The sequence below is a fragment of the Oncorhynchus clarkii genome, chromosome 8 (assembly GCF_045791955.1).
Source record: "Oncorhynchus clarkii lewisi isolate Uvic-CL-2024 chromosome 8, UVic_Ocla_1.0, whole genome shotgun sequence".
Taxonomy (NCBI): Eukaryota; Metazoa; Chordata; class Actinopteri; order Salmoniformes; family Salmonidae; genus Oncorhynchus; species Oncorhynchus clarkii.
This window is the reverse complement of record NC_092154.1, coordinates 17,223,162-17,240,801: the sequence shown is the minus strand read 5'-3', so window position 1 is coordinate 17,240,801 and position 17,640 is coordinate 17,223,162. Positions and strand designations below refer to the sequence as shown.

Sequence of the window (17,640 nt, the reverse complement as noted above, 5' to 3'; positions counted from 1 at the left end):
TGCCAGTAGGGATCAATCCACAGCCTCTCACTGCACTGAGAAATTCCTCTGAGACTCAATTTATTTAATCGGACCTTCTTAACAAAGTGTTGATGTGGCATGGACACGGATTCATTTGAAAACAAAACTAGCTCATTCCCACCTAGGTGAAATTCAGTCAAATTCTAGGAACAGAAAATATTTGAGTGCCATCCAAGCCATTCTGTCATGTTACAGGCTGTGCTCTTGGCTATGCTGACTGTAGTAAGAACTGAATACTTGTCATTAGTGTGACTCACATGCATGCCAAAAATGTATACCTTTCCTTTCCTGTGATTTAACACTGAAGGTTATTATATCTTTACATTCAAATGCAAAAGTATACATGTCAAGCACAGGTGGCTGGTGAGGGGAGGATGGCTCATAATAATGGCTGGAATGGAGTGAACGGAATGGCATCAAACACATGGAAACCACGTGTTTGTGTCTGATACCATTCAACAATTCTATCCCAGTCATTACTATGAGCCTGTCCTCCTCTATTAAGGTGCCACCAGCTGCCTGTGGTGTCAAGAGACAAACACCCTGTGATGTCATGACACACGACCAGCAATGAATGATGATCTATTTCCTTGTAGATGGCATGTCATTATGTCACATACTAACGGCCTATTTTCTTCCCCTGTCCAAATCCTAGCGAGACCCAGGAGAGTGACGGGTAATTGAATTACTGTAATGAGAGCCATCTTGAGTGGTAGCTGCTGTTTCCCTCTGTGTGCTTGTCCCTGTCTGTCTGCTTCTCCTCTCAGTGTTAATCTGGATCTAACACAGGGCCCAAGGAGAGAGGGATCACATGACCTAAACAAACACCAACTTGGCAATTACTCAGCTCTAAGTGCAGCCATGGTGGGTCAATACATCAACCAGGGACACAGTTGAGGAATGAGGACCAAAATCAGCTGAAACTAGGCCTACATTTGATATCCCTTCTGTATCTCATTGAAGGTTAACATGTGCTTCTTTAAATCTTTCTGAAAGGGTGTTAATGCTCCTGTCTTCTTCATTTTAGGATGGAAGGAAATTAAGCAGTGCAATAAAACCCCTGTGTGAATAGAATAATTGCCGAGTTGCTCCCTTCCCTAATTTGCAGGGCCCATTGTGGCCAGTGCTGTCACAGGCAATAACATCCTCAAGCCTGCTCCACTAATCTGATAAATGATTCACAACTAATTCGACTTTTGTCTGTGTCTTCACTATTTACAAAAACAAAATGGAAAGAAATCCACCATTGATGGTATCATTACTATTCTAATCAAAATCCCATTTAACTAATCTGTTTGTCCTCCAGCTTCTCTATGTCAGAGCTGCATATTGAATACATTTTTGATATTGTCTATAAAATCAGCCATTTTTGACTCTCCAAATTTTAAACCTGACAGAGGATTGCTGTGTTTTTAGTTTACGTAGTTAAATCCTTATAGTTTATCTAGATCTGTATAATGCAGTACATCACCAAGAGCTACTATTTTCTGCTCTCTTACAATATATTCTTATTTTTCAGACCTGGAGCAGTGACAGTGCACTATTCCCTGGTCTTTGAGACAATTTCAACAGAAGTTTCAGAGGATGACACAGGGACTCCAGTGTCATCTGTGCCCAGCCTGCGGGAAAGGGTGGCCAATGCTTTGAGTGAAGAGGCCTCTCTACCAGTGGATCTACAGTCATTAAACTTTGAACCAGGTAACCAATTCCCTGTGAATAAGTTATGTTATATTTCTAAAAGACATGATTTTGCATCGTTTTTGTACATCTTTCCACAGTAAAAGTGATTCCATTAACTACAACACCTATTGAGGAAGCTGTTGAGGAAGTGATTGAGTATGTAAGTACTGGCATTTTAATCTAAACTACCTAAGGCGAAATACCAAACCTTGGAAATATGTATCAACATGCTTTTTTGTCTTTTCCATCAACAGTCCAGTACGCCATCAATCCACAACGACCTGGAAATAGCCATAGATGAGCCAGAGATTGCTGGGGAGAAGCCTCGTCTGGATGTTCCACTCGGCCCTGTGGAAAAGAAAAATGCTCTCGTCAACCTCCTGGACTCTACAGACATTCCAGATGAAGAAGTAGAAGAAGAAAAAGCCCCACCAGAGAGGGGTGATGTGCCTTACATCTACGAAGATGTTGATGAGAGTGAGTTTGAAGCAACAGCTGAACCAGAGGAAGAGGTGCCATTTATCACACACATGATTGAAACCATCCATGCCATTGATGAGGGAACTGGTGAGCTTGTCAGAGACTATTTCCCAACCCCTCCTGCTGAGGACTCTGCTGCTGAGCCCAGCGTTCCAGAAGAATACCCTGAGCCACCTTTTGGCAATTTAGTTCCTACTAATGGGTACCCTGTCTTACCCCCTGAGGATTTGGATATTACCTCCGTTCCTGAAATAGAAAGTATAGAAACTGATGCTCCAGCTGAACTCCCTCCTAACTTGATATCAGAGGAGAAGGCTGTTGTTGAGGAGGAGGCTGAGCATACTCTAACCCCTCAGATTCTGCTCACCACAGCCACTGAAGGAGAGCTGTCTGACCCTGGATCACCTGTAACGACTCTCTCAGCCATCACAGATCAGCCTACTACTGAAGCAATAGAGGACCTTGAAGTTGAGGAGAATCTTATTCCGATTGAAGAGGAAGAAGTTGAGGAACCAGAACCTGAGGAAGAGGTAGTTGAGCTGTCGGGACCTGAAGAAGAGGTAGTTGAGCTATCGGGACCTGAGGAAGGGGTAGTTGAGCTATCGGGACCTGAGGAAGGGGTAGTTGAGGTTTCGGAACCTGAGAAAGGGGTAGTTGAGGTCTCGGAACCTGAGGAAGAGGTAGTTGAGCTATCGGGACCTGAGGAAGAGGTAGTTGAGCTATCGGGACCTGAGGAAGGGGCAGTTGAGCTATCGGGACCTGCGGAAGGGGTAGTTGAGGTTTCGGAACCTGAGAAAGGGGTAGTTGAGGTCTCGGAACCTGAGGAAGAGGTAGTTGAGATATCGGGACCTGAGGAAGGTGTAGTTGAGGAACCAGAACCTGAGGAAGATGTTAATGAACCACCAGCAGAAGAAATTCAAATCTTCCAACCTCTGGAATCTGTAGAGGACACTCTCTTTGGAGAGGAAACTTATCCTGTTGAAGAGGACAATATTGTGCCAATAGAAGACCAGTCATCTGAGGAGGACATGGAGGAACTATTGCCTGAATACCCTGGATATGAGGACATCTACCCTGACGAAGTTGTTGATACTGTGGACCAATCAGGTGAGCAATGCAGGTTATTAAAGCTGTTCTAGCCCTGTAAAGGACTACAAAACGCAGAGACAATTAAACATTTAAAGTAATACATTTTGTTGATAGAGGTGTGCAGGTGCATTACAGCTAATTATTAGAGTTCGGCCCAGAGAGGAAATATATTAATGTTCTATATTTGGACTGAGTGCTGTGCTGCGTGATGATGAAAGAACAGTAATGTGGTGTTCATCATTTCGTACGCGGTCAATAAAAGGCTTTTGATAATTCATTTGTTACATTTTAATAATTTAGCAGACACTCTCCTCCAGAGCACTTAAAGTAGCGAGTGCATGCATTTTCATACTTAAGCATTGTTCCCCCGTGGGAATCCACCCCACAAACCTGGCATTGCAGTGCCATGCTCTACCAACTGAGCCACACGGGACTTACCAATTACCAATGGTTACACCGCTGAGGGATACTGTACTTTATCAAACAATGCAGATAGATTTTTTTTAATCAAATAAATGTGAAGAAATATTATTCACAGCAGGGCCCTGCAAAAGGTCTTGCCTGAAACTGTTTCATCCCTGCAGCCATATAGGTAATGAATCTGCATATTCAGTTGGAAGGCATTTGCAGTATGGGTAAAACTCACTTGTGATGGTTTGTGACTTATTGAAATATTATCTCCTGTCTCAAAGATCATTCACCAGAGGACAGTGAAGTGGAAGAGGCTGCATGGCCAGAGGACAGTGAAGTGGAAGAAGCTGCATTGCCAGAGGTCAGTGAAGTGGAAGAGGCTGCATTGCCAGAGGACAGTGAAGTGGAAGAGGCTGCATTGCCAGAGGTCAGTGAAGTGGAAGAGGCTGCATTGCCAGAGGACAGGGAAGTGGAAGAGGCTGCATTGCCAGAGGTCAGTGAAGTGGAAGAGGCTGCATTGCCAGAGGACAGTGAAGTGGAAGAGGCTGCATTGCCAGAGGTCAGTGAAGTGGAAGAGGCTGCATTGCCAGAGGTCAGTGAAGTAGAAGAGGCTGCATTGCCAGAGGTCAGTGAAGTGGAAGAGGCTGCATTGCCAGAGGTCAGTGAAGTGGAAGAGGCTGCATTGCCAGAGGACAGGGAAGTGGAAGAGGCTGCATTGCCAGAGGACAGTGAAGTGGAAGAGGCTGCATTGCCAGAGGACAGGGAAGTGGAAGAGGCTGCATTGCCAGAGGTCAGTGAAGTGGAAGAGGCTGCATTGCCAGAGGTCAGTGAAGTGGAAGAGGCTGCATTGCCAGAGGTCAGTGAAGTGGAAGAGGCTGCATTGCCAGAGGTCAGTGAAGTGGAAGAGGCTGCATTGCCAGAGGTCAGTGAAGTGGAAGAGGCTGCATTGCCAGAGGTCAGTGAAGTGGAAGAGGCTGCATTGCCAGAGGTCAGTGAAGTGGAAGAGGCTGCATTGCCAGAGGTCAGTGAAGTGGAAGAGGCTGCATTGCCAGAGGTCAGTGAAGTGGAAGAGGCTGCATTGCCAGAGGTCAGTGAAGTGGAAGAGGCTGCATTGCCAGAGGTCAGTGAAGTGGAAGAGGCTGCATGGCCAGAGGTCAGTGAAGTGGAAAAGGCTGCATGGCCAGAGGTCAGTGAAGTGGAAGAGGCTGCATTGCCAGAGGTCAGTGAAGTGGAAGAGGCTGCATTGCCAGAGGTCAGTGAAGTGGAAGAGGCTGCATTGCCAGAGGACAGGGAAGTGGAAGAGGCTGCATTGCCAGAGGTCAGTGAAGTGGAAGAGGCTGCATTGCCAGAGGACAGTGAAGTGGAAGAGGCTGCATTGCCAGAGGTCAGTGAAGTGGAAGAGGCTGCATTGCCAGAGGACAGGGAAGTGGAAGAGGCTGCATTACCAGAGGACAGTGAAGTGGAAGATGCTGCATTGCCAGAGGACAGTGAAGTGGAAGAGGCTGCATTGCCAGAGGTCAGTGAAGTGGAAGAGGCTGCATTGCCAGAGGTCAGTGAAGTGGAAGAGGCTGCATTGCCAGAGGTCAGTGAAGTGGAAGAGACTGCATTGTCAGAGGACAGTGAACTGGAATTGGCTCCATTGTCAGAGGTCAGTGAAGTGGAATTGGCTCCATTGCCAGGGTTCAGTGAAGTGGAATTGGCTCCATTGCCAGGCGACAGTGCAGTGGAGATAGCAGTGACAGCAGAACCCATCGAAGACTCTTCACCAACACCACCTGCAGAATCTGGCACTGTGCCTGAGGTAGATGAAACAGAGTCAGCTTCAGAGTTACAACCTACGGAGGAGGATGCCGAGGAGCCTGAGGTGGTTGTTATCGATGAAAAGGAGGCTGAAGAGGAGGTCATAGATGTCTCGGAACCTGAGGATGAGAGCGTGCAAGACCTTGCAGACAATTTTGACCAAATGGACCTGGTGAGCACAGAGGCCATTGACCTTCCAGATGCCAGTGGATACCCATTGGCTCCCGAGGAGCACCCCTTTGAGACCACAGCGTCTCCACCACTGAGATACCTGACCACGCCCTCCATGACCACGGCCAGTAAAGGAAGGGAGCTGGTAGTGTTCTTCAGTCTACGGGTCACCAACATGAGGTTCTCAGATGATCTCTTCAACAAGAGCTCTTCAGAATACAGATCCCTGGAGAACACCTTTGTGGAGCTGGTGAGTGAGAATGAAATATGTTCATAAAGAGATAAGTGACAGCATTTATTTGTTGCGCTACAGCAGGCTACTGAACCCAATGTCATAAGATTAAAACAGGATACTGCCAGCCCAAGCAAGGGAAGAAAGATAATAGGAAGTGGCCTTGGTCCTTATTACTAGGCAATGCTGTGTAAGCCCATATACATTGACTTATCACTGACAAATGATGTAGAAAGGAGGAACTGCTTTACACCGATTTACAGTCTGTATTTCACAAGACGGAAAAAAGTGTATTGTGTTGCCTATTTCAGAAGGACATTAGATGGAGGTGGTTATTACAACCTGGTTGATAACTAGCTAACATTTTCTTAAGGCATTTGCATCACAGTCTGTTTGTTATTTAAAGGTCCAAAGCAGACATTTTTATTTCAATATCAAATCATTTCTGGGTAACAATTAAGTACGTTACTGTGATTGTTTTCAATTAAAATGGTTGAAAAGAAACACACATAGCTTCACAACAATGAGCAATTTCTTAGTTTGGATCTCTCTTTCTTATTGGTCTATTAAACAATTCACCAGGCAGACCAAAACTCCACCCCACCAAAACAGGCAAATATTTCAGGCTGTCTTTTCAAACAGCTCTTACACTAAAAGGGCATTATCATAATTTTCAATATACAGTATTATTCCAACTTTATTGTGTGGAATTATATACAAAACACATGAACATCACATTTTTGACTGCACTGGGCCTTTAAGTGATTAGATTGAATCATTTAGATTCATGTACTGCACTCTAACTAATGGCTCTTAGCTTAATTAATGCTGAAAACTGCCTGACCTGCGCTGGAACAAAACTGACATACTGTAGCTTCAATTCAGCTGGTTTTAATGGACTATTTTTGAGTGACATCCTATTCAAAGCCCAGTGTTATGCATGATTCCTTTGTCTTCTGACTAAACTGACATGCCTGCTTCAACATTGACTTAAATTAGCAATAAGTCATAAGATGGTAGATTCAGCTTTCAGAATAACGTACACTGAAATGATACAGCTGATGGGTATGTTGTTTGTGACAGTATAGGCCTGGTTAACCTTTCTTCACCTTTCTACTGAGCTTGATGATTGGTTGTACTGTATCATCAACAGGTGATTTAGATTTACTTATGCACATAAGTAGATTCATTTGTCTCACATCCACGCTGAAACAAATGCAACGTTCCCCTCAGTGTACAGAGCGATGACTTAGTTTACAGCTAATAAGCTGAAGAAGATGAGGGATGTGCCATGTTGAGAACAGAACACTTTCACACTGCTCTAGTTCCTTTAGATGTGATAAGATGGGAGGGAGGGGGAGAGCGAGAGAATCTTATTTTAGACATTTTTTTGTTGTTGCTGTCACTATGTCATTGGCCCAATAGCCTCACCACTAAACGCATGCTGCTAACCCCTCAGACTCTCCACATGTGCAGAATCCAACGGAATAGCCTGTTTGGGCTCATATCAGGATTCAAAATGACACTAGTTGTAAATTGAAGGGCCAGGGACCAGACTCTCTATCCCTGTTTATTCCTGGTTCTAACATGCGTCCTTTGTCCTAATCTTGTCTACAATCTGATTGTGCCCACATTTTTAGACAGGTGTAGACAATTAAAAGACACATTGATCTGATCTTCCTGACCACCTCCGAAGGTAGTCAGGCACGCATTGACTCTGGATAGCTTACAAGTGTAGACGGATCTGGACAGTGAAACCATTTTAAATCATAATTAATCCACCCTCTAAAATCATTGACAGGTGGCACCATTGCCTTATGACGTCAATATGTGTCAAAATAAATCTTATTTTGAAAGAATATCTGTCAAATAACTTACATACAGTGAGGGATCAGGAAATCTAGTCACAATGAGAACACAGAGGATGGATAAGAGACACATTGTCATACCAAGTGTAGACGCATGCCTGGAAATGTGGGCACAATCAGAATGTGAACAAGATCAGGACACAGGACATATTAGAACCAGGTACAGTGGGTATAGAAGGTCACCAACCCCTTTCAAAATGTTCACCTTCTGTTTCCTTACAGCCTGAAATGAAAACACAAAATCAGACTTTTTCCAGCTTATTTACACACAGTAACCCGCAATATCCCAGTGAATATAACTTTTTGTTTAAAACTCAAATGTATTAAAATGAAAACAGTCAAATACACTATTTGGATAAGTGAACACCCCGACGAGTTAATACTTGGCAAAACCATCTTTCGCTTGAATTACAGCCATGAGTCTCTTTGAATACTTCTCTACTCATTTTGCACACCTAGTGTCACGTTCTGACCATAGTTCCTTTTTTATGTCTTTACTTTAGTTGGTCACGGCGTGAGTTAGGGTGGGCATTCTATGTTGTTTTTCTATGTTTTGTTCTGTTGTTATATTTCTATGTGTTCGGCCTAGTATGGTTCTTAATCAGAGGCAGGTGTCAGTCGTTGTCTCTGATTGGGAGCCATATTTAGGTAGCCTGTTTTCTATTGTGTTTTGTGGGTGGTTGTATCCTGTCTTAGTGTTTTCACCATACGGGACTGTTTTAGTTGTCTGTTTGTACTTTTATTAAATATATTTATTAAATATATCATTATGGACACTTACCACGCTGCACATTGGTCTGATCCTTGCTACTCCTCTTCTGAAGAAGAGGACTTCTGTTACACCTAGACTGGAATATTTGCCCGTTCTTCCTTGCAGAATTGTTCAAGCTCAGTCAAATTGTATGGTGACCGCTCATGGACTGCACTCTTCAAGATTCTCGATGGGATTTAGGTTGGGGCTCTGACTAGGCCACTCAAGGACATTCACCTTCTTGTCCTTCAGCTGCTGTACGGTTGCTTTGGCGGTGTGCTTTGGGTCATTGTTATGTTGAAACTTGAACCGTCTTCCCATTTTCAACTTCCTGGCAGAGGGCTGCAGGTTCTCCTCAAGAATCTGTCGGTATTTTGCACTGTCCATTTTCCCTTCTATCCTGACAAGTGGTCCAGTCCCTGCTGAAGAGAACCACCCCCACAACAGGATGCTGCCACTGCTGTGCTTTATTGTAGGCATGGTGTTCTTTAGGTGGAAAGATGTATTGGGTTTTTTGCCAAATATATTTTTTGCGTTCAAGCCAAAACAATATATTTTTGTCTCATCTGACCACAGTACCTTTTGCTACTTGGCTTAGGAACTACAATGTGCTATTTGGCAAAGCTCATATGAGACTTCATGTGACTTTTTTTGAGGAGTTTTTTTTCTTGCCACTCGTTTTTTCTTTATCTCATAGATCTTTTGAAAGTACATTTCCACCTATAGTGGATTATTTGCTTTGAATTGCACTACTAAGCAGTGGAGTCCTCAATGAACAACTGTTGTTGTTCTGAACTAATCAAAGTCACAACAATTGATCACAGATGAAAGCTAATTAACTTGATTAGTGGTCTGGTTGGTTATACCTCAGCATGTTTGCAATTGCAATTCTAACTGGGGGGGGGGGGGGTCACTTACCCAAATATGGTGTTTTACGTTTAAAGTTGTTTTTTTCACAATTTTTTTTCACTTGGATATTGTGTGTAAATCAAATTTGATGGGTTTTTCCATTTCAGGCTGTAAGGCAACAAAATGTGAACATCTTGAAAGGGGGTGGTGACTTTCTATACCCACTGGACAAATGAAGCTTCTGAGAAGTTAATGGATTTGAAATGCCAGCTCATTGTGAATAATGATAAAGGAGAGTGCAGGCATAGATACATACATATATGTAGTCTCCTTGGCACAGAGTGACCCTTAATATGGTACTTGCTATTCTATTTGAGCTACAATACAAATCGGTGTTCTACTTTACTGGAGCAATAGGCCTCCACAGTGGCGGTGTCATAATACCCATAAAACGGGTGGTCCCACAGGGGATTTAAGAAAGACTTCAAATAAGGGCTGTGTTTTGTGAAGGCTTACTCTGGCATGATGTTTTGATAACCATGTAAAGGTGACTTTTATCAATATATTAGACTATTTACTCTGATTTCAAAAATGCTAATTAGCATCAAGGTAGACATCATGCAAAACTGCAAATCCCTATCAGCTCCTGCACATCATCTATAGCTGACACCTTTGCAAAACAGGTATTGTGTCATTGTCGAAAAACAGTGAAGACATCAAAACTATGATGAAACTGGCTCTCATGAGGATCACCACAGGAAAGGAAGGACCGGAGTTACTTCTTCTGCAGAGGATAAGTTCATTCGAGTTACCAGCCTTAGAAATTGCAGTCCAAGTAAATGCTTCACAGAGTACAATTAACAGACACATCTCAACATTAACTGTTCAAAGTTGACTGTGTGAATCAGGCCTTACTGCAAAGAAACCACTACTAAAGGACACCAATAAGAAGAGACTTGCTTGGTCCAAGAAAGATGAGCAATGGACATTAGACCGGTGGAACTCTGTCCTTTGGTCTGATGAGTCCAAATGTGGCATTTTTGGTTCCAACCTCCGTGTCTTTGAAAGACACAGAGTAGGTGAACGGATGATCTCTGCATGTGTGTTTCCCCCCATGAAGCATGAAGGAGGAGGTGTGATGGTGTGGGGGTGCTTTGCTGATTACACTGTCTGTGATTTATTTAGAATTCCAGGCACACTTAACCAGCATGGCTACCACAGCATTCTGCAGCGATACGCCATGCCATCTGGTTTGAGCTTAGCTGTCATTCGTTTTTTGTCAGGACAAATTACCCAACACACCTCCAGTCTGTAAGGGCAATTTGACCAAGAAGGAGAGTGATGGAGTGCTGCATCAGATGACCTGGCCTCCACAATCACCCAACCTCAACCCAATTGAGATGGTTTGTGATGAGTTGGACCGCAGTGAGAAGGAAAAGCAGCCAACAAGTGCTCAGCATGTGTGGGAACTCCTTCAAGACTGTTGGAAAAGCATTCCAGGTGAAGCTGGTTGAGAGAATGCCAAGAGTATGCAAATCTGTCAAGGCAAAGGGTGGGTGCTTTGAAGAATCTCAAATATAAAATATATTTTGATTTGTTTAACACCTTTTTTTTTGGATACTACATGATTCCATATGTGTTATTTCGTAGTTCTGATGTCTTCACTATTATTCTACAATGTAAAATATTAAGAAAAACCCTTGAATGAGTAGGTACTATAAGTGTTCAGACTCTTTGCTCGGATACTCAAAATTGAGCTCAGATGCATCCTCTTCCCTTTGATCATCCTTGATATGTTTCTACAACTTGATTGGAGTTCACCTGTGGTAAATTCAATTGCTTCGACGTGATTTGTAAAGGCACACACCTGTCAATGTAAGGTCCCACAATTGACAGTGCATATCAGCGCAAAAACGAAGCCATGAGATTGAAGGAATTGTCCGTAGACAGGATTGTGTCGAGGCACAGGTCTGGGGAAGGATACCAAAACATTTCTGCAGCATTGAAGGTCCCCAAGAACACAGTGGCCTCCATCATTATTAAAAAATCAAGTTTGGGCTCACCAAGACTCTTCCTAGAGCTGGCCTCCTAGACAAACTGAGCAATCGGGGGGGAAGGGCCTTGGTCAGGGAGGTGACCAAGAACCCAATGTTCACCTTGACAGAGCTTCACAGTTCCTCTGTGGAGATTGGAGAACCTTCCAGAAGGACAAGCATCTCTGCAGCCCTCCACCAATCAGGCTTGTATGGTAGAGTGGCCAGACGGAAGCCACTTTTCAGTAAAAGGTACATGCGAGCCTGCTTGAAATTTGTCAAAAGGCACCTAAAGGACTCTGACCATAAGAAACAAAATTCTCTGGTCCGATGAAACCAAGATTGAACTCTTTGGCCTGATTGCCAAGCGTCACCTCTGGAGAAAACCTGGCACCATCCCTACGGTGAACCATGGTGGTAGCAGCATCATGCTGTGGGGATGTTTTTCAGCAGCAGGGACTGGGAGACTAGTTAGGATTAAGGGAAAGATGAACAGAGCAAAGTACAGAGAGATCCTTGATGAAAACCTGCTCCAGAGCACTCAAGACCTCTGACTGGGATGAAGGTTCACCTTCCAACAGGACAACGACCCTAAGCGCACAGCCAAGACAATGCAAGAGTAGGTTTGGGACAAGTTTCTGAATGTCCTTGAGTGGCCCGGCCAGAGCCCAGACTTGAACCCAATCTAACATCTCTGGAGAGACACTCCCCTATCCAACCTGACAGCGCTTGAGAGGATCTGCAGAGAAGAATGGGAGAAACTCCCCAAATACAGGTGTGCCAAGCTTGTAGTGTCATACCCAAGAATATATGAGGCTGTAATCGCAGCCAAAATGTGCTTCAACAAGGTACTGAGTAAAGGGTCTGAATAGTTATGTCAATGTGATACTTCAGTTGTTGTTTTTATATAAATGTGCAAAAAGGTCTAAAAACCTGTTTTTCCCTTGTCATTATGGGGTATTGTGTGTCGATTGCTGAGAAAAAACAATTTAATCAATTTTAGAATGATGTGGAAAAAGTCAAGGGGTCTGAATACTTTCCAAAAGTCACCTTGTCCTAGAGAGATTTACAGGGTTACCAAAACTTCCCACCAAGGTAAGCCTACACAAAACACAGCCCTTATTTGAAGTGTTTCTAAAATCCCATATGGGAAAAATGAATGGTGGAAAAAAATATTCAAACCATTTCCCTGTTTGACCACTAGGTTTTATGGGTATTATGACTCATACTGTGGTACTATATACGGCCAATTATGTTCAGCCCTCAGGGCCACAGAGAAACAAGGTAGTTAGATGTTGTTTTTCAATTTGATTCAGATTCCCAGCTATGCACGTATGTACAGTAGGCAAACTTTGAAGGGTTTCCATGCTTGAGGATATGTACTTCTAAAGATTTGGACTTACAATCTGTGCATACTTAACATGTAAATGCAGATATCCTCAGTCGCTTCCTAAAGAGCAACAACTGTTCAATGTGCTGCCTGCCAGTAACGGTTCTAAATGTATTCAATATTTCCAATTGAAAGAAATAACTCGAGGCAAAGTCTGTTTCCTCCTGACTTCTGTCATCTATGGCATATTCAGGATCTGAGCAATTACCTATTTTTTAAAGCTAGAATCTTTTCTTACATACTTTTTTTTGACTTAGAAATGTGTAATGTGTAATATAGAAATGTGTAATATATACACACAGTGGGGGGGAAAAAGTATTTAGTCAGCCACCAATTGTGCAAGTTCTCCCACTTAAAAAGATGAGAGAGGCCTGTAATTTTCATCATAGGTACACTTCAACTATGACAGACAAAATGAGAAAAAAAATCAGGAAAATCACATTGTAAGATTTTTTATGAATTTATTTGCAAATTATGGTGGAAAATAAGTATTTGGTCACCTACAAACAAGCAAGATTTCTGGCTCTCACAGACCTGTAGCTTCTTCTTTAAGAGGCTCCTCTGTCCTCCACTCGTTACCTGTATTAATATCACCTGTTTGAACTTGTTATCAGTATAAAAGACACCTGTCCACAACCTCAAACAGTCACACTCCAAACTCCACTATGGCCAAGACCAAAGAGCTGTCAAAGGACATCAAAAACAAAATTGTAGACTGCACCAGGCTGGGAAGACTGAATCTGCAATAGGTAAGCAGCTTGGTTTGAAGAAATCAACTGTGGGAGCAATTATTAGGAAATGGAAGACATACAAGACCACTGATAATCTCCCTCGATCTGGAGCTCCACACAAGATCTCACCCCGTGGGGTCAAAATGATCACAAGAACGATGAGCAAAAATCCCAGAACCACACGGGGGGACCTAGTGAATGACCTGCAGAGAGCTGGGACCAAAGTAACAAAGCCTACCATCAGTAACACACTACGCCGCCAAATCCTGCAGTGCCAGACGTGTCCCCCTGCTTAAGCCAGTACATGTTCATGCCCGTCTGAAGTTTGCTAGAGAGTATTTGGATGATCCAGAAGAAGATTGGGAGAATGTCATATGGTCAGATGAAACCAAAATATAACTTTTTGGTAAAAACTCAACTCGTCGTGTATGGAGGACAAAGAATGCTGAGTTGCATCCAAAGAACACCATACCTACTGTGAAGCATGGGGGTGGAAACATCATGCTTTGGGGCTGTTTTTCTGCAAAGGGACCAGGACGACTGATCCGTGTAAAGGAAAGAATGAATGGGGCCATGTATCGTGAGTTTTGAGTGAAAACCTCCTTCCATCAGCAAGGGCATTGAAGATGAAATGTGGCTGGGTCTTTCAGCATGAGAATGATCCCAAACACACCGCCCGGGCAACGAAGGAGTGGCTTCGTAAGAAGCATTTCAAGGTCCTGGAGTGGCCTAGCCAGTCTCCAGATCTCAACCCCATAGAAAATCTTTGGAGGGAGTTGAAAGTCTGTGTTGCCCAGCAACAGCCCCAAAACATCACTGCTCTAGAGGAGATCTGCATGGACGAATGGGCCAAAATACCAGCAACAGTGTGTGAAAACCTTGTGAAGACTTACAGAAAACGTTTGACCTCTGTCATTGCCAACAAAGGGTATATAACAAAGTATTGAGATACACTTTTGTTATTGACCAAATACATATTTTCCACCATAATTTGCAAATTAATTAATTAAAAATCCTACAATGTGATTTTCTGGATTTTTTTATTTATTTTGTCTGTCATAGTTGAAGTGTACCTATGATGAAAATTACAGGCCTCTCTCATCTTTTTAAGTGGGAGAACTTGCACAATTGTTGGCTGACTAAATATTTTTTTTGCCCCACTGTATATACATACCCATTGATTCTTGAATATAAACTTATAAATGCCTGATCAGCTTAGTTTACCCCATCAGAACCCCAAATATATGCTTGTTTTACTCTGTTTGAAACAATGTACATATAAACAGACTTAATGGCCTAAAATATGGTTAAAACAATAATTCTGATATCATGGATGGTCAGTCCTTGCATCCATAGCTCTGTCTAGGAATTTGAGAGTGGTTACATTTCTTCAGGCCCATCCCTCAGCTTTTTACCAAAACAGAGGTGGGGTGCCCCTTTTGTTATTGTTTCAAAGACTCTATAAGGGTTTCTTCAACTCAGCGGAAAGGTACTGGCTGAGACCTGGTAATATTATATTAGCACTTTCATTCATCACTTTGAATAAATGGGACCCCGCCACACCAGATGCAAGTGGAGGATTTGAGTGTCAGGGCAATGTCACTCTACAATAGTGTATAAAAGCCTCTGGTTTAGTGGGTAGAACTCTTTCAACTACTGCACGGTAATTACAGACAGTGGTTAAATGTCATTGTTATTAGAAAGTCATCTAAATAAAGTGAAAGTGAATCATCTCTCACCATGCTTAAGATGACAAAGTAAAACACATTGGAAACAGAAAGATTTTTAAAATCAATTGTTTCTGAATTTCCTCTTTACTTCAGTTTGCTCCTCCATTCATGCACCTTGGCTGGAGAGCAAGTTAGTGGCAGTGTTCCCTTTGGATTGTAATGGATTAGTCTGAACACTTGATAGTCACTTTTCTCTCTCCCCTGTCCAGCTGCTGCCTTACCTGCAGTCCAATCTAACGGGATTCAAGAAGCTGGAGGTTCTCAACTTCAGGAACGGCAGCGTTGTGGTCAACAGCAAGATGAAGTTCTCCAAGTCAGTTCCATACAACGTGACCCAGGCCGTCCACTGTGTCCTAGAAGACTTCTGCAATGCTGCTGCCATAAGCCTCAACATTGAGATTGACAGTCACTCTCTGGACATAGAGCCGGGTATGAGATGAGATCCTGGCTTTGTCCCAAATGGCACCCTAGTCCCTATATAGTGCACTATTTTTGACCAGAACCCTATGTGGTCATTTTTAAAGGTGACATTTACAGAATATGAAATACATAACGTATACAGTAGTAAGTTGAATCAAAACATGGAGAATACTACAGCAATAAAGAATAAAACACTAATGTAGACTATAAGTTGGTAGAGAGCAGGGGCGTCATGCACCCCGAAAATATAAGGGGGCACAAATCATGTGAGGGTGGCTGGGGGGCAAGCGGCTGTCTGTCTGGAAACCACTTTTTCCTGCAATCTAGAGCCATAATCATTATGCTTAATTCTATGTCAAATATATATATTTTTTCTGCATATCTAAAAATGTGCTTGAGCTGTCTGTATCCTCCTAACTGGTGTTAATTTATATTTTTAAGAAACAAAATATGCTTCTCTGCATCTCTGCTAAAATCTGGGTAAAACATTGAAAGGAATGTGAGTTTTACTCAGTACATTTAGTAATTGCTTGCTTTTCTACAGTCTACCAACCTTGCCAGAATGCATGCCAGCTAAGATAGTTATATTAGCTAGCTACTCTAACTTGATTGATAGCCTGAAATGTATTGGTACAGTAGCTAGTTATGAGGTTGGTAACCTATCACACCTCCAAGACGACCACTGCCTTGATAAAGAAGCTGGCCAAGCATGTCTCCAGACCTAAACCCTATTGAGCATCTGTGGGGCATCCTCAAAGGGAAGGTGGAGGAGTGCAAGGTCTCTAACATCCACCAGCTCCGTGATGTTGTCATGGAGGAGTGGAAGAGGACTCCAGTGGCAACCTGTGAAGCTCTGGTGAACTTCATGCCCAAAAGGGTTAAGGCAGTGCTGGAAAATGATGGTGGCCACACAAAATATTGACACTTTGGGCCCAATTTGGACATTTTCACTTAGGGGTGTACTCACTTTTGTTGCCAGCGGTTTAGACATTAATGGCTGTGTGTTGAGTTATTTTGAGGGGACAGCAAATGTACACTGTTATACAAGCTGTACACTCACTACTTTACATTGTAGCAAAGTGTCATTTCTTCAGCGTTGTCATATGAAAAGATATACTCAAATATTTGCAAAAATGTGAGGGGTGTACTCACTTTTGTGATATATATATATATATATATATGAGTATATCACACAGGACAGATCTGAGAGGGCACATGCCCCTGTGCCCCCTATGGGTGTAAAATCCATCTAATGTTATGGTTTGTCTGGGCCATCAATATTCGACTTTTCACTAGCTAATGTGCTAAACCTTAAAATGAAATGCAGAGAAGAAGCCGAGGAGGACCTACCTCATTAAAATCAATCGAATCAATCGAAAGAAAGAGGTTCGTTAAAAAGGGGGAGAAGACAGCTTCACAGCTACTTTGATATTTAATGTATAATGATCTTACCATTTCCCCGTTCTTCATTATTTTTTAACAGCTGATCAAGCAGATCCCTGTAAGTTCTTGGCGTGCAACGACTTCTCTCGCTGTGTGGTGAACCGCTGGTCTCGGGAGGCCGAGTGTCTGTGTGATCCGGGCTACATTACGTTGGACGGTTTGCCCTGTCAGAGTATCTGTGTCCTGCAGCCTGACTACTGCCAAAACGGGGGTCAGTGTGAGATAGTGCCTGGGCATGGAGCCACTTGCAGGTACCTTAGCGTAAACAAATCCAAATAAAGTAAACATTGTGCCATGATTCTGTATATTCAGATTTCTATTAAGCCATTCATTGTTACTACGATGTATGAATTATAATATCCATTGCCATCACTTGTTTCTCTCACCTGTTAGAGTTCTCTTGTTGATGTTGTCTACTTAAAGTGTTGAGAAGAAAACAACACAACATGACATTCTAATGCCACATGCAACACACGTGCACAAACACACACTTTCATGAACTGTAGTGTTCATAATGTGCTCTAACCCAGTGTCTTTGACC

The 17,640-nt window shown here is 42.8% G+C and overlaps 1 protein-coding gene across 1 annotated transcript in view; it reads left to right on the top strand.

Annotated features, from left to right (window-relative positions):
* Positions 1-17,640, top strand: part of LOC139415400 (interphotoreceptor matrix proteoglycan 1-like) — a 37,861-nt gene that overhangs the window by 16,999 nt on the left and 3,222 nt on the right. The window contains exons 9-15 of the mRNA XM_071163514.1: positions 677-697; positions 1,541-1,719; positions 1,800-1,861; positions 1,956-3,288; positions 3,963-5,902; positions 15,446-15,665; positions 17,140-17,350. Coding sequence (XP_071019615.1) covers positions 677-697; positions 1,541-1,719; positions 1,800-1,861; positions 1,956-3,288; positions 3,963-5,902; positions 15,446-15,665; positions 17,140-17,350 — 3,966 coding nt within the window. The remainder of the gene's footprint in view (positions 1-676; positions 698-1,540; positions 1,720-1,799; positions 1,862-1,955; positions 3,289-3,962; positions 5,903-15,445; positions 15,666-17,139; positions 17,351-17,640) is intronic.